Source organism: Moschus berezovskii, chromosome 24, assembly GCF_049115385.1.
Source record: "Moschus berezovskii isolate FMDL1 chromosome 24, NW_MosBer_1.0, whole genome shotgun sequence".
Taxonomy (NCBI): Eukaryota; Metazoa; Chordata; class Mammalia; order Artiodactyla; family Moschidae; genus Moschus; species Moschus berezovskii.
In genome coordinates, this window is record NC_142483.1 from 48156161 (window position 1) to 48181383 (window position 25223).

At 45.1% G+C, this 25223-nt stretch overlaps 1 protein-coding gene and 1 long non-coding RNA gene across 2 annotated transcripts; one reads left to right on the forward strand and one right to left on the reverse strand.

Annotated features, from left to right (window-relative positions):
• Positions 1 to 43: 43 nt before the first annotated feature.
• On the forward strand, positions 44 to 2633 carry LOC129548115 (uncharacterized). The gene is made up of 2 exons (XR_008684257.2): positions 44 to 482; positions 1153 to 2633. It is a non-coding gene; the product is annotated as an uncharacterized LOC129548115 (long non-coding RNA).
• A 1868-nt stretch (positions 2634 to 4501) lies between these two features.
• Positions 4502 to 24931, reverse strand: ZNF619 (zinc finger protein 619). The gene is given in 5 exon segments (XM_088831969.1): positions 4502 to 13565; positions 13568 to 14713; positions 14716 to 14859; positions 22799 to 22881; positions 24768 to 24931. Coding segments are annotated over 4 exon segments (1542 nt in total). The 5' UTR covers positions 22842 to 22881; positions 24768 to 24931; the 3' UTR covers positions 4502 to 13356.
• Positions 24932 to 25223: the final 292 nt, after the last annotated feature.

A 25223-nucleotide genomic window follows, 5' to 3' on the forward strand; every position in this document is an offset into this window, starting at 1 on the left:
CTTCTGGCCGGCACTTACCCGTGACGTCAGTAGTGGGCGCCGTAATGCAGCGCTAGGGTCTGGTCCCTCCGCCCTTGTGCTCCAACCGCTGAGCCGACTAGGGGCGGCCTGTCGTGGCACTGTTGACACCTTAATCTGGTCAGATCTCGGCCTCTGGGCGCAGGTGGGGCCGCAGTTAAAGGACAACTTCATCAGCTGTTTGCCTCATTTTCTCCGTGGGTCATCTGGAGCCTGGGCTGTGCAGTTTGTGGAGAGTGATTCCTGCTGTGTCGTCTCTCAGAGGCCCACGCCAGGGATCCTGCTTGTGTCCTAGGCCGGGCAGGCCTTAGGAAAACCATGGTTTCCATCTACCTTTAAAGCACTCTCCCTAGGACGTGTGTGGGACGTTTTAGGATAGAACTAGACCCACTCATATTTGGACAACGGTGTACCAGTCCACCAGGCTCCTCTGTCCATGGGATTCTCCAGGCAAGAATACTGAAGTGAGTAGCCGTTTCCTCCTCAAGGCGGATCTTCCAGACCCAGGGATCAAACCCGCATTCCTGCATTTCCAGGCTGATTCTTCACCACTGATCTGCCTGGGAATCCGGTTCAAACTGCTGAATGGTTTCCATCCTGAGGACTACCCGGGGTTCTCTGGTCTATGCCAATTGTGGTTGCCATTCAAGATAACTGAGGTACATTGCTCCAAATGTGCCCAGGCGACCTGGGTCCTGTGTCCACACCACTGTGGGAGAATTGGAAATGGGGAGAGTAGTGCCCACCATTTCAGTGGCCAAATGTGTCTGGGTTGAGAGCATCAGCTAGCTAGTTCCAGAAACCTGTCTGTACCACTTAATAACTGGGGGATCGGCAGCAAGTTGCTTTGCCTGTTTCATTGTCTGTTATATGGGTATGATGGGGGTACCCCCCCAAAGGGCTATTAACAACAAATGAAGGTTAATAATTAAATGAATTCACAGATTGGCAAAGTATTTACGGTGGTGCCTGGCACAAAATAAGTCCTTGAGAGTATGTTCTGTTTTGTAACTGTGTTGTTTTTAGAGATACAAGTCCTGCTGGGGCTCCAACCTGTGGCGCAGTTTAGGGAAACAGCGATTAGCATTTATTCTTAGAGCCCTTTCCCACCATATAACTGTATGTGTGTTCCAGGCCCAACTTGGAGAAATTCAGCACCACTATCCAGAAAGCTTTAATTACAAAGGCATCTTCAGTTAGTACAACTACATGACAGAGGCCCTGAATAGACACTGAACCAGGAACGGCTTCTCTTCTGTGACCACAGGTAATACAGTATCATGGACTTCTCCTCTGCTGTTTCAAATGCCATGTGATGGGACCTTTTGTGCTCAGTTGCTCAGTCACGTCTGACTCTTTGCGACCCTTGGACTGTAGCCCATCAGGTTCCTCTGTCCACAGGATTCTCCAGGCAAGAATACTAAAGTGGGCTGCCATTTCCTCTTCCAGGAAATCTTCCTGACCCAGGGATCAAACCCATGACTCTTATGTCTCCTGCATTGGCAGGCAGATTCTTTACCACTAATGCCACCTAGGAAGCCCTGTGATGGGGGCCTTTCACACACTGTATACTCAAATTCTCCTGCAATTAAGCGTCTGCTGCACATTGCTCTAGCCCAGCTCCCTTTTGTAATTTGCCTGGCTCCACAGCCCACTGCCTCTGCTGCACTACTCAGTCCTCCTGTATTTCCCCAACAGTTTTCTGAAGTGCTTGATGTCATGTTATTTGTAGTCCTCCTCCTGTCCCTCCTAGATTCATGCTGAATGATCTGTTTCCAAGGCAAACCAGTATCACAGTAATCCCAAGTCTGTGCCCCAACCACTAATGCCAAAGAAGCTGAAGTTGAATGGTTCTATGATGACCTACAAGACATTCTAGAACTAACACCAAAAAAGATGTCTTTTTCATCATAGGGAACTGGAATACAAAAATAGGAAGTCAAGAGATACATGGAGTAGCAGGCAAGTTTGGCCTTGGAGTAAAAAATGAAGCAGGAGAAAGGTTAACAAGAGTTTTGCCAAGAGAACGCAAACACTCTCTTCCAACAACAGAAAAGACGACTCTACACATGGACATCACCAGAAGGTCAATACCGAAATAAGACTGATTATATTCTCTGCAGCCGAAGATGGAGATGCTGTATATAGTTAGCAAAAACAAGACTGGGAGCTGACTGTGGCTCAGATCATGCGCTCCTTATTGCAAAATTCAGACTTAAATTGAAGAAAGTAGAGAAAACAGACCACTAGACCATTCAGGTATGACCTAAATCAAATCCCATATAATTATACAATGGAAGTGACAAATAGATTCAAGGGATTAGATCTGATAGAGTGTCTGAAGAACTATGGAAGGAGGTTCATGACACTGCATAGGAGGTGGTGATCAAAACCATCCCTAAGAAAAAGAAAGCAAGAAGGGAAAATGGTTGTCTGAGAAGGCCTTACAAATAGCTGAGAAAAGAACAGAAGCAAAGGCAAAGGAGAAAAGGAAAGATATACCCATCCGAATGCAGGGTTCCAAAGAATAGCAAGGAGAGATAAGGAAGCCTTCCTCAGCAAAAAAAAAAAAAAAAAAAATAGAGGAAAACAACAGAATGGGAAAGACTAGAGATCTCTTCAAGAAAATTACAGATACCAAGGGAACATTTCATGCAAAAATGGGCACAGTAAAGGACAGAAACAATATGGACCTAACAGAAGCAGAAGACATTAAGAAGAGGTGGCAAGAATTCACAGAACTGTACAAAAAAGTCTTAATGACCCAGATCACTCACCTAGAGCCAGACCTCCTGGAATGCAAAGTAAAGTGGGCCTTAGGAAGCATCACTACAAACAAAGTTAGTGGAGGTGTTGGAATTCCAGCTGAGCTATTTCAAATCCTAAAAGATGATGCTGTGACAGTGCTGCACTCAATATGCTAGCAAATTTGGAAAACTCAGCAATGGCCACAGGACTGGAAAAGGGCAGTTTTCATTCCAATCCCAAAGAAAGGCAATGCCAAAGAATGTCCAGACTACCTTACAAGTGCACTCATCTCACACGCTACCAAAGTAATGCGCAAAATTCTCCAAGCCAGGCTGCAGCACGTGAACCAAGAACTTCCAGATGTTCAAACTGGATTTAGAAAAGGCAGAGGAACTGGAGATCAAATTGCCAACATCCATTGGATCATTGAAAAAGTGAAGAATTCCAGAAAAACATCTACTTTATTGATTATGCCAAAGCCTTTGACTTTATGGATCACAACAAACTTTGGAAAATTTTTATAGAGATGGGATTAGCAGACCACCTGACCCGCCTCCTGAGAAATCTGTGTGCAGGTCAAGAAGCAACATTTAGAATTGGACATGGAACAATGGACTGGTTCAAGACTGAGAAAGAAGTACGTCAAGGCTGTATACTGTCACCCTGCCCATTTAACTTATATGCAGAGTTCAGTTCAGTCGCTCAGTCGTGTCCGACTCTTTGCAACCCCATGAACCACAGCACACCAGGCCTCCCTGTCCATCACCAACTCCCGGAATTCACTCAAACTCATGTCCATCGAGTCGGTGATGCCATCCAGCCATCTCATTCTCTGCCATCCCCGTCTCCTCCTACCCCCAATCCCTCCTAGCATCAGACTCTTTTCCAGTGAGTCAGCTCGTCGCATGAGGTGGCCAAAGTATTGCAGTTTCAGCTTTAGCATCAGTCCTTCCAATGAACACCCAGGATTGATCTCCTTTAGAATGGACTGGTTGGATTTCCTTGCAGTCCAAGGGACTCTCAAGAGTCTTCTCCAGCACCACAGTTCAAAAGCATCAATTCTTCGGCGATCAGCCTTCTTCACAGTCTAACTCTCACATCCATACATGACCACGGGAAAAACCATAGCCTTGACTAGATGGACCTTTGTTGGCAAAGTAATGTCTCTGCTTTTTAATATGCTATCTAGGCTGGTCATAACTTTCCTTCCAAGGAGCAAGCGTCTTAATTACATCATGTGAAATGCTGGGCTGGATGAAGTACAAGCTGGAATCAAGACTGCTGGAAGAAATATCAATAACCTCAGATATGCAGATAATACCATCCCTATGGCAGAAAATGAAGAGGAGCTAAAGAGCGTTCTAATAGTGAAAGAGAGTGAAAAAGCTGGCTTAAAACTCAACATTCAGAAAACAAAGATCATGGCATCTGGTTCCATCACTTCATGGCAAATAGATGGGGAAACAATGGAAACAGTGACAGACTTTATTTTCTTGGACTCCAAAATCACTGCAGATGGTAACTGCAGCCATGAAATTAAAAGATGCTTGCTCCTTGGAAAAGAAGCTATAACAAACCTAGACAGCATATTAAAAAGCGGAGACATTACTGTGCTGAAAGAAGTCCTTTTTGTCAAAGCTATGGTTTTTCCAGTAGTTATGTATGGATGAGAGTTGGACCATAAAGAAAGCTGAGCACTGAAGAACTGATACTTTTGAATAGAGGTGTTGGAGAAGACTCATGAGAGTCCCTTGGGCAGCAAGGAGATCCAACCAGTCAATCCTAAAGGAAATCAGTCCTGAATATTCATTGGAAGGACTGATGCTGAAGCTGAAACTCCAATACTTTGGCCACCTGATGCGAAGAACTGAGTCATCTGAAAAGACCCTGATGCTGGGAAAGATTGAAGGCAGGATGCCGGGAGCCAGCGAGGGAAATCCTACCCATGGCAAAGGTCAACTGGGGAAGAGGCCTGACGGGCAAAGGCTAATCAGGACTCGAGGGACCCCCTGGATTTACCTGAGCATCTACCCCAAAGAAAACCGGAGTCTGACTGCTTTACTATCTTACGCCTCTTATCAAGTCCTCTAATACTTTCGGGGGCTTCCCCCCAACCACCTTTCTCTGAAAACATTAATTCAGAGCTGTAGTTTAAAAGTTCTCCTCGGCTTAATAGGAGTGTTCCAATCCAAGCCCCTCTGATAGCTTTCTAACTTGCATGACAAGTTTGTCCGGGCTCTTACAACTATGAGTGTGACTGTTCATAGCCTCCCAGCCATGCAAGGACAGAAAGCCTAATATTCTAAAATACAGGAATCTGTTGAAGAAGTTAAAATCATTAGAGTAGTACTAAAAAAGATTTCATTGTTGAATCAATGCTTGCTGCAAAGTTTCCTCTATCCATTGTATCCTTGGAAATATATTAATCACATATAGAGAATATAAGTAGTAGCCTTTGATTTAATCACATCAGATCTTAAGTTAATAAATTCCTTTCTTGCAGCTCACTACACCGGTGCCTTATAGCAATGTAACTTTGTTATGTGTCTAGCACCTGGCTCTAGGAAAGTCACCTTAAAAGAATATAAGCCTTTTACTTGCTAACTAACCTATTGTTAGGAGAGAGGGCCATAAACTGTTAGCAGGCCCCCTGGCCAGAAGATGATGTAAACCACCTAAAACTTTTATCACGAGACACACAAAAATAAGCCTTGATCCTGATAAGGGTCAAGACTGCTGACCCCACGTGATTTTGGCGTGAATCTATACCTCCCTTTCTCTGTTTCTTATGCGCATAACTTAGGGTATAAAAGCAGCACTGGAAAATAAAGTTTTGGGCCTTGCTTACTGAAGCTTGGTCTCCCCGTGTCGTTCTTTCTCTTTTTCCGTCCTTTTCTCTATTCTCCTTTTTCTGGTTGAGATCCTTGGAGCGCTGGGCCCTCTGAGTTTACTTATCTGCCTGGGCTTCTAAGACCCACTCGAGGGGGTGCCCTGGTGGGGTGCCTCCAGTGATTCGAGAGGGCGCCTGCGGCCTACGTAAACAGAGCAAACCCCGTGCTGGGGTTTTATTGGTTTCCAGCGTAAACCAAGGAATCATCAGCCCCTGTCTCTCTCTCTCTCTCTTTCTCTCTCTCTCTCTCTGACCCCGACGCCGTTCATCCTGAGGATACCCTGGACCATATCGAGGCTGGTCCCCGATAGCAGAAGGGGATGACAGAGGATGAGATGGTTGGATGGCATCACCGACTCAATGGACATGAGTTTGAGCAGGCTCCGGGAGTTGGAGATGGACAAGGGAAGCTTGGCATGCTGCAATCCATGGGGTCACAAAGAGTCAGACACAACTGAGCAACTGAACTGTAGACAAAAGTATCTGCCACTGGGATAATCTCATCTCACTTTAAACCATGTTTCCCCAAACACAACCCCACCTGGGTGGACCACATCCACACTTGCCATAACTGCTTGTCAAAGGCAGGCCTGAGTCTGGCACTGATTTCTCTGAGGACTAATTTAAGAAAAGCTGTCAGGAAGCCAGATTTTCTGACCATGCCTTCTGAAGCATGGCCGTGGTCCCGTGGCTTCCTGCACAGCTCTCAGACTTGAGTGAAGGATGTCTCAAATCTAAGTAAGGAGAAAAGAGCTCTGAGTGAAACCACCCCTCTCTTGCAGTCCATGTGAACATTACTCCCCTTCACATCTCTCACCACCGTCCCTGGACTCCCTTAACTCTTAGAACAATGACTGCTCTACCACTCCATGGCAGCCTGACCCTCACCCATGGAGTTTTAACTACTCTGTCCACTTACTGGCAGGGCACAAGGCTTCTCAAAATTTACCACAACACTGCATTATCCAGAACTGAGTCTCGGCTAAAGGAGGGTCAAAGCCTCAGTGACTGCTTGGGTTGGAATAGAAAGTAATTTTTACTGAATGTGCCTGTAAGGTTAGGGCAAAGAAAAAGAGCAAATCAGGCAATTGGGCAAGAAAAGTGAAATTTATTAGAGGGAAACGAGAGGGTGACTGGCCCTTAAGGAGAACCAGCATCCTCTCTTTCTTACAGGGTCATTCTTATACCCCACCAATGAAAAACTGAAGGGATGGTTAATTTTTAGCCTGTAGTTGAGTCCTGTGGTCACGTAGCAGGAGGTCTGGAATCTAGTGGTCTCGTCACTTTGAGAAAGTAGGCGCCAGTGAGAAAACAGAATGTCATTTGGGCAATTTGCTCAGTCTCAAGGATCACTGATTTTATTCTTTGTTTTCAAGCTCATAATGAGCCATCTTAACAATGAGATGCCATGTGGGCCCTATTAGTGTCCAGTGACCATAACCATTGATAAAGATTCTGTCCTTGACCAAACGCTAGCCAGGCTCCTCTAAGCCCTTTCTCGGCTAGGTCTTTGAACGTTCACCTATAAATGTTAGGGAACCACAAGTCCATGTGCCCAACTCATTGTGAGGCCAAACAATACCACAATCTCACAGTCTGGAACAGAGGTTTATTGGACAGCCAAGCAAGGAGATGGGTGACCCATGCCTTAAAAACCCCAAGCTCCCCAAAAGTTCTCAGCAAAGCCCTTTCATAGGAAAGGTAAGGGAGGGGCGTGGTTAGTTGCTGCAGACTTCTTGTGAAATCCCTTGTTCTAGAGGGCAGGTCATGATCAGGTGAAGATGTTCCTGTAAGTCTCTACCAGATGAATGTTATTCATGGGAAATACTCTCCCAGAGGCCTATTCCTTTCAGAGGCAAGGCAGTGGAAGCTACTGTAAGGGAGAAATCATGCCGCTATTTTTTTTTTCTTATCAGCAACCCAGTTTCCACATTGGAATGACTGTGAAAAGAGAAGGAAACACAGAACTATAAACAGAAATGAACAAGATGGAGAGCTATAACCAGAGTCAGCCTTGCCACTGCTGAGTTAATTACACACATACATCCTAAAGAAAAAGATCCAAGACCCACAGAGCCTCCCTCCATCCAGGGCCAGAAGTACCTGTTTATCCCAAACACAGAGCACAGAAGAAATCATTGGCGGCATATCCCCATTTCACCTGAGTAGCTCTATCATGTCCGACTCTTTGCAACCCCATGAACTATACAGTCCCTGGAATTCTCCAGGCCAGAATACTGGAGTGGGTAGCCTTTCCCTTCTCCAGGGGATCTTCCCAACCCAGGGATCAAACCCAGGTCTCCCGCATTGCGGACAGATTCTTTACCAGCTAAGCCATAAGGGAAGCCACTTCACATAAGCCCACCAGCAAATCTACCCCAATCCTGGTCAGCCACAAGCCATCAAAAAGGAGAATCTGAATGCACAGACTGAGCTCACTGTGAGCCAGGAAATGTTAAAGGAGGATGGTCAGTGCATCCGGTGGAAGTTTGTCAAAGATAAATTGTCCAAAGCTTCCCGCCAGTAGGGAAAAAAATCCTGAAGTTACCTTTGTTGCCAGGAGACATGGACTACAGGAATGACAGGAAGATTGTAGGGAATTCCTGGTAGCCCAGTGGTTAGGACTCCATGCTTTCACAGGCCTGGGTTCAATCCCTGGTTGGAAACTAAGATCCCACAAGTTGTGTGGCACAGCAAAAGAAGAAAAAAAAAAAAAAACAGATGGCCATCAAGTTGGCCACAGATATCTTTTGGGTACTTGCTCCCTTTCCACAGGGTGGGGCCCCAGCAGCCTCATTGCATTGTGTGAACCACCCTACCCTCAGAGGAGAGCAGGCAAGAAGTGAGCACTTTAACTGGACAATTCAGATTGTCTTTCCTAAAAATATGGAATCAAGCCTGGGGGATGATGCTTGGGTTGGTCCCTAGAATGGACTTGAAAACGTGGGACCTGTAGCAAATTCTGCCCTGTGCCTGGGGATGAAGAAAACAGGAATTCAAAGAGGGGAGAAGAGATGGAAGGTGCAAAGCCTACTTAGACTGAGCCTGAGTGCTACATGAGGTTCTGACTGGGTTTCCAGCCTCCAGACCCCTCTGCTGTAACCTCACCCTTGGGTGCCAGGATACACATGGGAGTCATAATAAATTAAGTATATCTGAGTTAATTCAAATGGTCTCTGCTATTCTTAAACAGACCCCAAATAACATACTTAGCAAGTCATCAGTCAATGCAAATGTCTCAGAACTGAACAACTCAGGTAAAATGACACCCACATACCTTTCTGGAGGGAAGCAGGCAGTCCTCATGCAAATCGGCGGGGGTGGAGGAGGTTAACTGGTTATACTGTTATTTCACTTTCTTTCAGAAAAACATAGAAAGTTGTGAAAGAACACTATGTGTAAGTTTATTTTTACACATCTATCATTTCTGTGAGCTACATTATGGCCCTTTTCAAAAAATTCCCGAACATCTAATGAAGTGCCAGACACCTGACAACCCTGAGCCCTCAGTTAGAAAGAACGGCCCATTACTCACCCTTCAGCACCCAGTAGGTGCTGTGGAGGCTGTGTAATAATGTTCAGTTAACAACAGAGGGAAACCTTAAATGCCTGTTGAATTAATGAATAAAGAAATAAATGGAAAAACAGAAGTTACCAAAAGTCAGAAAATCATAAATCTCTTGGCTGGGAGGACTCAAAAGCCACTTCCAGCCCAGAGCAGATCAGTTTACTTTTTCCTACACTTCTGCTTTCCTCTCATGGTATAATCTGTTTAGAAGTTCCTCTTTTCTGCTGGCTAGTTAAGAGTCCTTAGTCCCACCCTTCCTTGTTATAATCCTCTCAGGTGCCTTGAGCCCCTTCTTGTTAAATGGTGTTTTGGGGAAATAAATAGGACAAAATTTATATACATATATATACACACACATACACATATTACATATAAATATATATTATTTCCAACACACACACATATATATAGGTGTGCATGTGAAGAGGCGAAGTTAAAATTTTACATTACCTCCTGCTCCTTCACTCCTCTGTAACTCAGCTTGCTCCTTGCAAAGTCTGGATCACCTAGGTCACGTAGACTCAGAAAGTGAGGACTTACAATACTAGGAACTGAAGCTTAACTTTCACCCTTGTCCTGCTCTTTGCAAATGCCCAGCCCCTGCAAACCTGCTTGATCATGCCTGTCCATGTAAAGGTGAGGATATTCAATCATATTCTTGTCACTGTTTATTTTCCTGCTCTATAGCTTGGTTACACAAGATCCTGATAATGGGTTTGTCAAGGTAATAGAAATCCAAGGCTAGATGCTCCACAGTGAACTTTGCTACTGGCCCCACCAAAGGGCCCTCTTGAAATTCTGAAAGTAATCATTGGATACTTTTCCTGGTTACTTCCTCCCACAGACTTTGCATTTCCTCTACTTCTTGAATTACGATAGGCCTTCTTGTTGTAATGCCATCCTCCTCAACCAAAAATGTTCTACCAACTCTTCCAACTCTAGTATCCCTAGAAGGCAGGAGTGGACTGATGGTAGGCCAAAACTGGGCATGATAAAGAACAAATACTGCGACTTCCCTGGTGGTCCAGTGGCTAAGACTCCGTGCTCCCAATGCAGGGGGGCCCGGGTTCAATCCCTGGTCAGGGAGCTAGATCTCACATGCTGCAACTGAGAGTTCATATGCTGCAACAAAAACTTGAAGTAGCCAAAAAAAAAAAAAAGGAACAAATACTACTGGAAGTTCCCTCATGGCCCAATGGTTAGGATTCTAGGCTTTCACTACCTTGGCCTGCGTTCAGTCCCTGGTCAGGGAACTGAGATCCGGTAACCACCACGGTGCGGTCAAAAAAAAAAGGAACAAACCCTACCATTTCGTACCAGGGGAAAGTGATGGTGTTAGTTGCTCAGTCGTGCCCAACTCTTTGTGCGGCCCCAAGAATCTACACATGGACATCAGCAGATGGTCATTACCAAAATCAGATTGATTATATTCTTTCCAGCCAAAGATGGAGAAGCTCTATACACTCAGCAAAAACAAGACCAGGAGCTGACTGTGGCTCAGATCATGAACTCCATATTGCCAAATTCAGACTTAAAATTGAAGAAAGAGGGAAAACCACTAGACCATTCAGGTATGACCTAAATCAAATACCTTATGATTATACAGTGGAAGTGACACACAGATTCAAGGGATTAGATCTGATAGATAGAATGCCTGAAGAACTGTGGATGGAGGTCCATGACATTGTATAGGAGGCAGGGATCAAGACCATCCCCAAGAAAAAGAAATGCAAAAAGGCAAAATGGTTGCCTGAGGAGGCCTTACAAATAGCTGAGAAAAGAAGAGATGTCAAAGGCAAAGGAGAAAAGGAAAGATGTGCCCATTTGAATGCAGAGTTCCAAAGAACAGCAAGGAGAGATAAGAAAGCCTTCCTCAGTGACCAATGTAAAGAAATAGAGGAAAACAACAGAATGGAGAAGACTAGAGATCTCTTCAAGAAAATTACAGATACCAAGGGAACATGCGAAGAGTTGACTCACTGGAAAAGACTGATGCTGGAAGGATTGGGGGCAGGAGGAGAAGGGGACGACAGAATGAGATGGCTGGATGGCATCACCGACTCAATGGAGGTGAGTTTGAGTGAACTCCGGGAGTTGGTGATGAACAGGGAGGCCTGGCGTGCTGTGATTCATGGGGTCACAAAGTCAGACACGACCGAGCGACTGAACTGAACTGAACATTTCATGCAAAGATGGGCACGATAAGGGACAGAAATGGTATGAACCTAACAGAAGCAGAAGATATTAAGAGGTGGCAAGAATACACAGAAGAACTATTACAAAAAAGATCTTCATGACCCAGACAATCATGATGGTATGATCACTCACCTAGAGCCAGACGTCCTGGAATGTGAAGCCAAGTGGGCCTTAGGAATCATCACTGCAAACAAAGCTAATGGAGGTGATGGAATTCCAGTTGAGCTATTTCAAAACCTAAAAGACAATGCTGTGAAAGGGCTGCACTCAATATGCCAGCAAATTTGGAAAACTCAGCAGTGGCCACAGGCCTGGAAAATGTCAGTCTTCATTCCAATCCCAAAGAAAGGCAATGCCAAAGAATGTTCAAACTACTGCACAACTGCACTCATCTCACACGTTAGCAAAGTAATGCTCAAAATTCTCCAAGCCAGGCTTCAACAGTACGTGAACCGTGAACTTCCCAATATTCAAGCTGGATTTAGAAAAGTCAGAGGAATCAGAGATCAAATTGCCAACATCCACTGGATCACTGAAAAAGTGAAAAAGTTCCAGAAAAACATCTACTTCTGTCTTATTGACTATGCTAAAGCCTTTGATTGTGTGGATCACAACACCAGACCACCTGACCTTCCTCCTAAGAAATCTATGCAGGTAAAGAAGTAACCCTTAGAACTGGACATGGAACAACAGACTGGTTCCAAATAGGAAAAGGAGTACGTCAAGGCTGTATATTATCACCCTGCTTATTTAACTTATAGGCAGAGTACATCATGAGAAACGCTGAGCTGGATGAAGCACAAACTGGAATCAAGACTGCTGGCTTGATTCAATAACCTTCAATAATTATTGATCAATAACCTCAGAAATGCAGATGACACCACCCTTATGGCAGAAAGCAGAGAACTAAAGAGCCTCTTGATGAAAGTGAAAGAAGAGAGTGAAAAAGTTGACCTAAAACTCAACATTCAGAAAACTAAGATCATGGAATCCAGTCCCATCACTTCATGGCAAATAGATGGGGAAACAATGGAAACAGTGAAAGACTTTATTTTCTTGGGCTTCAAAATCACTGCAGATGGTGACTGCAGCCATGAAATTAAAAGACACTTGCTCCTTGAAAGAAAAGCTAGGACAAACCTAGCTTTTAAAAAGCAGCATATTAAAAAGCAGAAACGTTACTTTGCCAACAAAGATCTGTCTAGTCAAAGCTATGATTTTTTCAGTAGTCATGTATGGATGTGAGAGATGGACCATAAAGAAAGCTGAGCGAATAAGAATTGATGCTTTTGAACTGTGGTGTTGGAGAAGACTCTTGAGAGTTCCCTGGACTGCAAGGAGAGCCAACCAGTCAATCCTAAAGGAAATCAGTCCTGAATATTCATTGGAAGGACTTATGCTGAATCTGAAACTCCAATACTTTGGCCACCTGATGTGAAGAACTGACTCACTGGAAAAGACTCTGATCATGGGAGGGATTGGGGGTAGGAGGAGACGGGGATGACAGAGAATGAGATGGCTGGATGGCATCACCGACTTAATGGACATGGGTTTGAGTAAGCTCCGGGAGTTGGTGATGGACAGGGAAGCCTGGCATGCTGCAGTCCATGGGGTTGAAAATAGTCAGACATGACTGAGAGACTGAACTGAACTGATGGACTGTAGGCCACTAGACTCCTCTGTTCATGGAATTTTCCAGGCAAGAATACTAGAGTGGGTAGCCATTCCCTTCTCCAGGGAATGTTCCCAACCCAAGGATCGAACTCAGGTCTCCGGCACTGCGGGCAGATTCTTTACCATCTTAGCCACCAGGGAAGCCCCACCAGGGGACAGAAGAGGGTACTCAAACTTGGTCCTTAAGTATGAGAACTTAAATGGAGCTGGGAAAACAATAATGACTTACTTATAGGAGATCAGAAGAGTATCAACAAAGACATCAGCAGAAGCTCAGAGGAAAGTCTGCCACTCTAGGGATGACGGAGTTGGGAACATGCAGGAGCTCACAGGGAATGAGTAAAGGGTTCAGGCTATGAGAAGATGACTTCCAAGGAGAAGCATGATTCTGAAAGAAATGCACAACTTGGAAAGGTGAAGAATTGGCCATTTCCGATGAGGGGAGCAGCAGGAAGAGAGGCACAGAAGGAGAAGCAGCAGTGACCGTGGACAAGACAGGGGAGCCCCTGGTGTGGCTGGGGCAGGTCGCGCATGTTGGGGAGACAGAGGGGATAGGACTGAAGTGGGGCGGCAGGGCTTCACCGGGGATGGCCTTGTAACTTGGTTGGGTTTCTTCCTGGTGTGCAGTTTCTGATGGTGAATGAAACTCGCGCTCCATTTGAAGGATTTCCCACACACTTTACACTCATAAGGTTTCTCCCCAGTGTGAACCTGCTGATGCTGAACCAGGGTGATTTTCTGATTGAACGCCTTCCCACACTCCTGGCATTCATAAGGTTTCTCCCCAGTGTGGATTCTCTGATGTACCATAAAGTGTGAGCTACAAATGAAAGTTTTCCAACATTCGTTACACTTATAGAGCTTTTCCCCAGTGTGGAACATCTGGTACTGGAGAAACAGCGAACAACGGCGGAAAGCCTTTCTGCACTCTTTACATTTGTAAGGTCTCTCCCCGGTGTGGATCCTCTGGTGCTGAATCAGGACTGCATCTGAACTGAAGCTTTTCCCACACTCCTTACATTCGTACGGCTTCTCCCCAGTGTGAATCCGCTCATGGATGACACGGTCATAGTTACACTGGAAGGCCTTCCCACATTCCTTACACTTGAAGGGTTTCTCCCCAGTGTGGATTCACTGATGCCAGATAAGTTTTGAGTTGTAGCTGAAGGTTTTCCCACAGTCCTTACATTCACAGGGCTTCTCTCCCCCGTGGAGTTTCTGATGCTGAAGCAGGTGCGAGTTTTGACTGAAGGCTTGTCCACATTCCTGGCAAGGGTATGATTTCTCCCCAGTGTGGATCTTCTGGTGCCGTGACAGTTTTGAGTTATATCTGAAGGCTTTGCCACATTCTTTGCATTTGTAGGGCTTCTTGTCCATGTGAATTCTCTGATGCTGGTGAAGGTCTGAATGTTGGTTGAAATATCTGCCACACTCATCACGTTTATAAAATACCTGTTCTCTAGGGAGGCCTTGGTTAGTAATGAGATGCATGCAGACACCACAGCTTCCTTGCAATTGTCTGGCTATCTCTTCTCTTTCAACAGTGGAGGATGGATGATCCTGGACTGGCAAGTCTGTGAAATCGCCGTTCTTTGAGTGTTTTTTCTTCCCTGGGTCAGCTGCAGCTTCTATAAGCTGTTCTCAAAGAGAGGGTGCCTGGGAACATCCACCAGCAGCACCTCTGTTATCAACTTGTGAGACTCTGGTCCCTTCAAAATGCTCAGCTCTGCAGTCTGCCCTCCATTCTCAGTCTTCGTTTTACCACCTAGCATGATGAAAACATAACATGATATCACTGAGTCACTCTGCTGTACATCTGAAACACAACACTGTCAATCAACTGTATTCTAATATGAATAAAAATTTTAAATAAGTAATAAAGACACACAAACACTGAAAGTGAAGGGATGGAAAAAGATATTCCATGGAAATGGAAATAAAAAGAAAGCTGGAGTAGCAATACTCATACCAGACACAATACAGTTTAAAGCAAAGACTGTAACCAAAAAAAGGGTATTATATAATGATAAAGGTATCCAAAAAAAAAAAAAGAAATAAAGGAAAACATAACAGTCACCTAGTTATGCTGAAAGGAGAAAGGGATTAAGCAGTACTATTAATGCCATGACCAGGACATGTGTACTTTTGGAGACAGACATAGCCTCCTGATGACACCCTGAAGGAAAAGTAAAAATATTGGAGGTAGAGAAAGCAAGCAATGCCATTAGGACAACAAAATCAGTACAGACAGCAAAAGCTATTAATGGAGACATATGGAAGAAGAAAAAACAGGAATAGGGTGGAGAAAATGCTGAATGGGAAGCAATTAAGAAAAGAAGAGGGAGGGAATTCCCTAGCAATCCAGTGGTTAGGACTTAGTATTCTCATTTCTGTGGCCCTGGGTTCAATCCCTGGTCGAGAACTAAGATCCCACAAATCACAATGCATGGCCAAAAGAAAAGAAAGCAGATGGAGCTGAGGTGGAAGAAGAAGATCTTTAAACTGGAGCAAAAAGAACTGGGTGAGCAGCTCTCACAACACACAGCATCCAGAGGGCTGGAAGATGCTGTCCGCAACAGTGGACCTCAAGACCCCCGTCAAGGCAAGAAACTGTCCGAATGCTTTAGAATATTCTGTAATGTTTAAAGAAATGTTTTATATTGCAAGCCTGACTGGGGAAAGGACAGTTTGTAACACTGCGGGTTGTGAGGGGTTCATAAAAGGACTGTAACTGCAAAATCTGTGTGCCGTTCAGTGGGAGAGAGACTTAACTGTGGAAGGAAAAAAGACATGGCTGGTTCAGACCCTTCTAGGACTGGAGACGGCCACTGGTGGGGAAGGGGACCCACACTCTTACTGGTGGTACTACAACAGAGAAGCCATGTTTGCCTTTCCAGGCACCAAAGATTTGACAAGTGAAACTTCTAGCTTAGTGTTTCTCAAGTTTTTTTACCATGACTCACCGTTTAGATCCCATGGAAACAAAGAGTTTTGAAGAACACTACCCTGAATAAGAATGATGAATATATGACGGATTTTATACTAGTTTGATCTATTTTATTTAAGTCGAGCCCAATCTAGTCTAATTTTTAAATGGTAAGCACAACTCACTAAGGAGTTGCAACCCAGAATTTTAAAAACACAGTTCAAGATTCTCAAGAACAGAGGTCTTCAAAGTGTGGTCCCAGGACCATCATGATCTGGGAACCTGTTAGAAATGCAGATTCTCAGGCCCTACCCCAGTCTACCAAATTAGAATTTCTGGAGGTGGCGTCCAGCAGTCTGTGTTTAACAAGCGCTGCAAGTGACTCTGATGCACAGTTGGGTTTGACAGCCACTGATCTAGAAACTAAAAGAGGCAGCTGGAGGCTGTATTTAAAACTGTTTTAGGTTGCATTGTCTGATTAGGGCCATTAACCACATGTGTCTATTTAATTAAAATGGAACAAAGTTAAAAATTCAGTTCCTCAGTTGTATCACCAACATTTCAAGTGCTCATGTGGCTAATGGTTCCCATATTGGATGGTGCAGATACATACCATTTCCATCACTGTAGAAAAGTCCTACTGGACAAAGCTCTTGACAGGTTAAATGGCAATGTGAAGCAGTGGCCAAGGGACACTGACAATTGCAGGTGACCCTGGGGAAGCTTTTTACATCAAGGTGGGCTCAAGTGCTAGAGTCAATCTAAAGGCACTGGATGAAGACAGAGTCGGGGTGAGTAAGAAAGGGGCATTTGGTTTACAGAGGTTCTGAATAGCATTAGGGACTAAGGGAGTATAAGAATAGGGGCAGCTGAATGAGAAAGACTATCCACCAAATCGGTGGATGGTTCTTTACATTTAACATCAATTCGTTATCTTTCAAAAAAGAATTCCCTGGCAGCCCAGTGGTTAGGACTCTGTGCTTCCACTGTAGCAGGGCAGGGGTTCTTCTATTCCCTGGTTGAGAAACTAAGATCCCTCAGCCAAAAGACAGAAAAGGAAACCACTCATTCCCAATAAATAAACATGCTTTCCAGAAATCAACTGATGTGAAACTTCACATGAATAGAATGAAAGAAAAGAATCATATGAACATCTCAATAGGTAAAGCCTTCCCTGAAAGGTCAGTTAGTTGGTAAAGAATGTGCCTGCAATGCAGGAGACCCCAGTTCGATTCCTGGGTCGGGAAGATCCGCTGGAGAAGAGATAGGCTACCCACTCCAGTATTCTTCCCTTGTGGGCTTCCCATTCCAGGAATTCCCTTGTGGCTTAGCTGGTAAAGAATCTGTCCGCAATGCGGGAGACCTGGGTTCGATCCCTGGGTTGGGAAGATCCCCTGGAGAAGGGAAAGGCTACCCACTCCAATATTCTGGCCTAGAGAATTTCATGGACTGTACAGTCCATGGGGTTGCGAAGAGTTGGACATAACTGAGCGACTTTCACTTTCAATAGGTAAAGAAAAAGAATTTCACAAAATTCAAAATTCATTCACCATAAAAACTCTTAACAAATTAGGTAGAGAAGTAACATGGGCCTCCCTTGTAGCTCAGTTGGTAAAGAATCTACCTGCAATGCAGGAGTTCCTAGTTTGATTCCAAGGTTGAGAAGATCCCCTGGAGAAGGAAATGGCAACCCACTCCAGTATTCTTCCCTGGAGAATCCCATGGACAGAGGAGCCAGGCAGGCTGTCATCCATGGAGTCACAAGAGGTGGACATGACTTAGCAACTAAACCACCGCCACAGGGAAGGAACATATCTCAACATAAAAAAGGCCATAAATGAAATGCCCACAGCTAACATCATACTCAAGAGTGAAAGGTTGAAAGTTTTTCCTCTAAGATTAGGTACAAGAGCATCCACTCCCACCACTCCAATTTAACACAATGCTGAAAATCTTAGCTAAAGCAACAGGCAAAAAAAAAAGAAAAGAAAGAAAAGAAATAAAAGGTACCAGAATTGGGAAGGAAGAAATACAATTTGTTCTATTTGCAGATAACAAGATTTAAAATATAGAAAATCCTTCAGACTCAACAAAAAGAACAGTTAAATCTAATCTATGAATTCAGTAAAGCTGCAGGATGTACAATTAACATATAGAAATCTGTATACTTTCTATACACTAACAATTAGTTTGCTGAGAAATAAAGAAATTGATCCCATTTATAACAGCATCGAAAACACTAAAATACTTAGGAATAAATTTAACCGAGGGGTTGAAAGATCTCTACTCTGAAAACTACAAAACATGGATGAAAACAACCAAAGAAGACACAAATAAATGGAAAAATATCCCGTGTTCGTGAACTGGGAGAATTAATACTGTCAAAATGTCAATACCGGACTTCCCTGATAGTCCAATGGTTAAGACTCCACCTGCCAATGCCAGGAACATGGGTTCAATCCCTGTTCCAGGAAGATCCCACATGCCTCGGAGCAACTAAGCCTGTATGCCACAACTACTGAGCCTGTGCCCTGGACCCTGCACTCCGCAACAAGAGAAGCCACTGCAACAAAAAACCCTTGCACCACAAGGAAGAGTAGCCTCTGCTCGCTGTAGCAGAGAGAACCTGAACACATCAAGGAAGACCCAGCACAGCCATAAATAAATAAATCTTAAAAAAAAGTCAATACTGCCGAAAGTCATCTATAGAGTCAATGCAATCTCTATCAAGATGCCAACAGCATTTTTTTTAACAAAAGTAGAAAAACCCAAAATAAACAGGGTTTGTTTCAAAAGCTACTTCCTAATTTAGTGTTTAGGGATTTATAAAAAGTCTATTCTTCTGCTACAGCTTCTCACGCACACACAAACACACACAAAATGTCCTTACAGAAACGAGTTCTCTGTTTTGTATATATTCTTAAGTTAATCAACAGAAGTCTATCTTCACTACTAAAGGTTTGAGATCCTTTAGCTTTACAAAGAAGAATGACAGAGAATGAAAGGTCTGGACTGGTCTGTTCCAGTTTGGGGCTGAGGCTCTAAGGAGCAGAGAATGGCAGGTTCTCCTGCTCACCTCTGCAGGTGCCTCTCAGGTCCCCTCCCCTGACCCGTGTCCAGGGATCCGGGCCCCTGGTTCTGCCCCTCGCTCCAGCCAGAAGAGCAAATCTGGTTTGGGGAATGGACATGCTGCTGAAGGACACAGAAAAGGAACAGAAAGTGAGGAGAGTCTCCTCAGACCCCTCTCAGTCTACCCTCCGCTTTGCCAGGTGGAAAAAGCAGTGACATCCCAGAGACGAAGGGAGGCCAATGTGGAGAGACTCTGGGGATGAAAGCAGGAAGCTTGTTTTGCCCAGGAAGCTTATTCTGGCTCTGAGAGCACAGGAAGTCCACACTGTCACTGGAAGTGTGTACAGAAGGCCTTAGGAGACTCTCACACAGAGAAGATGGGGTCACAGTCTCCTCCAGGGAACTGAAAGAGTGAAGGAATGAATATGGAGCCTCAGTGCTCTGACCCCAGGGCAAAGCCCCTCCCAGGAGAATTCCCAAGGGGAAAGAAGGAAGTCTTTTTTATTTTTTTGGCCACACTGCTCAACCTGTGGGATCTTAGTTCCCCAATCAAGGATTGAACCCACACCCTTGGCAGTGTGGAGTCCTAACCACTGGACTGTCATGGAATTTTGGGGAAGTCTTGTTTAAAACCGAAATGAACCCAGATCTTTCTCCAGTAGTTAAGTTACTCCTGCAACTGAGGATCAGGGAGCTCCGCTCATGGAGCATCAATTCTGGTGGTATCAGAGATCCTAGATACATTACAGAAGAAGCCAGTAGCACCCAAGGGCAGAAGCTGAGTTTTACAAAGGAAGGAGGACTCACTCAAGAAAGTTATGTTTGCATAATTCTCCAGCATCACCTCCCCAAAGAAGCAGAGGACTTGTAACCATCACTGTAAAGACCCATTTAGACAAGAACCACTGCTAGATGCAAAATCTAGGAGGAAATGTTGATAAGCAGGATATCTGCATGATTTTAAATGATTCCCAATAGATTTCTAATCAGTTGCAGGGGAGATATAATAACTATACAGTGAAGAAATCAGATAACACCTTGACCAGGCAATCTAAAGTTGGCTGGTGTGACTGATGAACTGGATTTCTAATTTTAATTCATTTTAATTTAAATAGGCAACTGTAGCTAGTGGGTCCCTTACTGAACAGTGGAGAACAGACACTTTGCTGACCCTGAATGTTAATATTCTGCCTCTACTTCCTTGACTGTCAGCAGCTGAGAGCACAGTCCAGACCATCTTCCCTCACATTAGGGCTTCCACCCTCCACACCTCTCTAGTTATGTATCCTTTGTTCTTTGTTCTCTGTAATATGCAGATTTTCAACATCCAGCTCCATCTCTCATCATTCTGCTTCATTCCTTTGCTGACACTTCCTCCCTCTCCATTATTAAATTAACAGGGGACTTCCCTCGTGGTCCAGTGGTTAAGAATCTGCCTGCTCATGCAGGGGACTGGGGTTCAAGCCCTGGTCCAGAAAGATTTCACATGGCAGGTGGGAACTAACTCCATACACTGCAACTACTGAGCCTGTGCTCTAGAGCCCGTGCTCTGCAACAAGAGAAGGCACGACAATGAAAGCCCACACCACAGCCAGAGAGCAGCCTCCGCCCACTGCAACTAGAGAAAACCTGTGTGCGGCAATGAAGACCCAGCAAAGCCACAAATAAATTCATTTAAAAAATCAATAGGGCTGTTGATTCTCCTACATGGGAAGTAGGTTTCAGAGGCAGCACAGATTCATGGCAAACAGGAGAGACTTTAGAGCTGTGGTTCTCAGTGGGGGGCAATTGTGCTCATCAGGGAATATGTGGCAAAGTCCGGAGACGGTTCTCGTTGCCACAACCTCCAGGTGGTGGTGATGTTACTGGTACCTAGTGGTTAGAGGCCACGGATGCATGTTACTTAACATCCTACAGCACACAGGAGGGTCCCCCACAGCAAAGGATTACCTGGCCTGAAACATCAACAGCACTGAGCTTGACAAACCCAGCTCTACAGTCATACTCCCTAGGTTCAAATTCCACCACTATAGTCATTAGCTGTATGAACTTAGATGAGACACTTAACTTTTTGTGCCTCAATTTCTTCATCTAAAAAACTGTGATACTAGCAATACCAAGCTAATGAGGCTCTTGTAAGGATGGAATGAATTAGTATGTGTAAAGCAAACCTGGCACATGATAATATATAAATCTCAGCACTTATTACAACAACAGATGAGATTGGGGGAACTTCCTAGATGATTCCAAATAACAAATGTTTCTCACAGAGATTGTAGCAAAGACTGAAAGTTATTAATATATCTATCCATCCATCTATCTCACTTCTAAGAGGTTTCTAAAAGAGAACAGCTGAGAGGTTTGCATTTTTAGCATCTCTTCTTCCAGCTGGAATGCACATGATAGCTGGAGATCAAGCAGCCACCTTAGACTGTGAAATAACCTTGGGCAGGAGAGCCAGTGCTAGCATGGTGGAGCAGAAAGACAGAAAGAACCTGGATGTGTGATAATAGTGGAACCATCACACTCGCCCTAGACTGCCTCTCCCAGACTTCTCGGGTAGAGAGAGAAGCTTTTTTCCTGTTTAAGCCACTGTCACTTGGGGTTTGTTTGTTTGTTTGGCCACACCACAGAGCATGGAGGATCTTAGTTCCCTGACCAGGGATTAAATGCACACCCATTGGAGTGGAAGCCCTGAGTCCTAACCACTGGACTGCCAGGAAATTCCTCAGTTGGGGGGTTTCTTTGTGGAACATAATCACCCATGACTACCATACTTTAGGCAAAGTCCCTGGAGAGAAAAGACTGACCCCAAAGATGTTAAAATTTTTCCTAACATGGAACTGATGTTGGCTTAAGTGCTGAAACAGAAGTGGATGGTCCAAGATCCAGAAAAATGAACCAAATACACACTGCTCTTAAGTTTCTGGGATGGGGCTTTCTCACTTTATGATACAGCCATTACATGACACACCAGCTTTCTCATTGCATGGTCTAGGACTCTGGAGAGAAATTCACTGAAATCTTCCTCTATCAGGAAGAAAACTTGAGAGGGAACGCTTCCTTTAATGCTGCATGAATTTGTGCCAACAATGAATACAGCCTTTTAACACAGATTAAGCTGCAGTTTTTGCAGTGGACTTAGAGGCACTGGCTTCAGCGCCAAACTCCGCACTCCTCCAAGAATTCCCCTCTCTCACCAATCCACACCCTCCAATGCTCCCAATTTGGGTTTCACTGCACCCTGACTCCGTGGTCTGCAGAGCAAACTCCTCCTGTGGGCATGCTTGTTTAATCTCAGGAGGCGGCCTTCCTCTGTGTATTGCCACACAGACTAGTGCTCCCCAAATTTTAACTTGCCCATTAATTCCCCAGATATTGTACAAATGTAGATTCTGATTCAGTAGATGAGGTTCTGCCTTTCTAATGAGCCCCCTGATCAGGCCAAACCCGCTCACCTGTGCACCGTCCTCGCGGTCTGCCTGGATATAGATTCTCACTTTCTAGAACTTCTAGGCTGGTGCCTCCCTCTTTTCACACCTGATCCTTCCGAATTTATTCTACTCTCCCTCATTAACTCCCCTAACACACTCCCTTGCCATACTCTTTGATGGGTGCAAAGCTAAGCACAGGACTGGCCAAGGCATGTCCTGTAATGCCCTTTCATATCTGTTCTGAATGTGGAAAGCTGGAAAAAAACTCAGCTTACCTAGGACCATGTCTGGAGAATGGCTGATGACCCCTGGCTTCATGCACTGCCCTTTCTGTTTGGAAAAGCAAGAACCTAGAGAGCTAGGAGAAGAAAGAACCACATTGAGACTAACCCTATCTTGTTTCTCACACTCCCCACCTCTTCCTCCCTCAGTCTCCTCACCACTGTCCTAGGAAAGATACTCTTAGGATACTATGGATGTTCTCATTGCACCTGCTAGGAATTCACTGAGCGCTGCCACTGCTCCTTTGTACACTCTACAAATTTGCCTGATGAGGACATAAATTCCTAGAAAGAATCTCTGAAGCAAGAGTCAAGGACTGCAGAACATCTGACTTTTAAGAAAATCCTGGCCCACTTTGAATGCATTACTACGTAGTCTGCACTGAATGCTTCTACTGACCATGGTTGGCAAAGATCCCAAACATGCTTTTGCAGAGAAGGTAGGGTAATACAGGCCTCTGGACCTTTGCAAGGGCTGCAGAACAAAATGCAAGCGGAGTTCTGGCCCCGGGAGGAAAGGGTAAACGTTTAACTTCCTAGTTGGGCGGTGAGGACCGAAGCCCGCATCTGTATCTGAACATTCCACCCTGGGAAACAGGCGACTCCAAACGTGACCAGTCCCCACCCTGAGTACCGCGAGTCAAGAGAGGGGAGGTCGGGCCGGCCCTTCAGGGCAGAAAGGTCGATTGCTCCTCTCCAGCAGAGGGCTGTGCTCAGGCTCCCGGAGCTTCGGAGGCCTCTGCTCGGCGAGCTCCAGGATGAGGACTGCGCCACCAGGGAACGGGATCGCAGAATTCCTGGCAACACGGTGAGCGCGAATGCCAGCACCGAATGTAGCCAAGGCGGAAGCGCTCCCAACTGGCGCTCTCGGCGCCTCTAGGAAGCCCGGAGGCTGGCGTTTCTCCATGGTTCCCCCTAAGTCAGATACCCGATGACTGCGCGCGCATTAGCTCCTATCTGTGGCTGCTTAGGCAAGTTGACACTTCCTCAAAGACAGATTCCACATTATACTTGTGATGCTTTAGGTTCTGGCGCTAACACTTGCTGTGTGTGCTTAGTCGCTCAGTCCTGTCCGACTCTTTGTGACCCCACGGACTGTAGCCCGCCAGGCTCCTCTGTCCATGCAGATTTTCCAGGCAAGAATACTGGAGTGGGCTGCCATGCCTTCCTCCAGGAGATCTTCCCAACCCAAGGATCGCGCACACAATCTTCCACGTTGCAGGCGGATTCCTACCGTCTGAGCCACCAGGGAAGCCCCACACTTGCTAGCAGCAACTTAACCTAATGAATATAGCCTGTCTCTCCTGTTTAGTGGCTGATGGCCTGGACTGTGACCTAAAATCATGAAATCTAAGTTCGAATTGTCTTCACTGTATGGCCTTGGCAAATTACTAACTCTTCCTCAGTTTCTCAAGTGAAAGTGGAAAGTTTCAAACTCATAAATTCAACGGATTAACTGAGTCAATTCATAAACTGAAAATTATTACAGACATACAGGGTGTAATACTGTGACTTAAGAAATACGTATTTGGTATTGGCATCCAGTTCTTGACACAAAAAGCTTCCAAATTCTTGGGGAGCCTCCAGAGTGGTAGGACTGTCCTTTTTGACTGATGACCGGTGGCTAGGGTCTCCTAACTTCAGGATGGGGATGGGGGGCGGGGCTGGTCAGCAGAGAAACAACCACGACTTCATAGTCATCCATTATGGGTGACCGGGTCACCACCATCACCACCACACCCGACCTGCCTGAAGCAGAAAGGCTGGGAATCTAACTAATCACCAATAGCCAATGATTTAATCAAACATGCCTAATGAAATTTCATAAGAACTCTAAAGGGAAGGCAGCTTCCAGGATGAACATAAAGGTGCTGGGAGGGTAGCAAGCTAGAGAGGGCATGTAAGCTGTGTGCCCCCTCCCTCACACCTTAACTCATGCTTCCATTTGACTGTTGCCAGTTACCTTTTTTGACAGGTCTGTAACAAATGTTTCCGAGTTCCCTCTCCATATCTTCTTGAACCAGGGATAGAACCTGCAGGGATAGTCTCCTGCTTGGCAGGCAGATTCTTTAACACTGAGCCACCTGGGAACCCTGCAACATGCCTTAGTTCTATTAACAAAGGAGGCAGTCATGGGAACTTCAATTACAGCTGCACCATGAGAAGTACAAGAGGCCTGAGAGCCTTGCAATTGGCATTTGAAGTCAGGGCACACCCCTCTGGGGCTACCCTGGTGGCTCAGCTGTAAAGAATCCAACTGCAATGCAGAAGAGGCAGGAGACACCATGGCTTCAATCCCTGGGTCAGTAAGATCCCCTGAAGGAGGGTATGGGAACCCACTCCAGTATTCGTGCCTTGGATAATCCCATGGACAGAGAAGCCTGGCAGGTTACAGTCCATGGGGTCACACGAAGTGTGA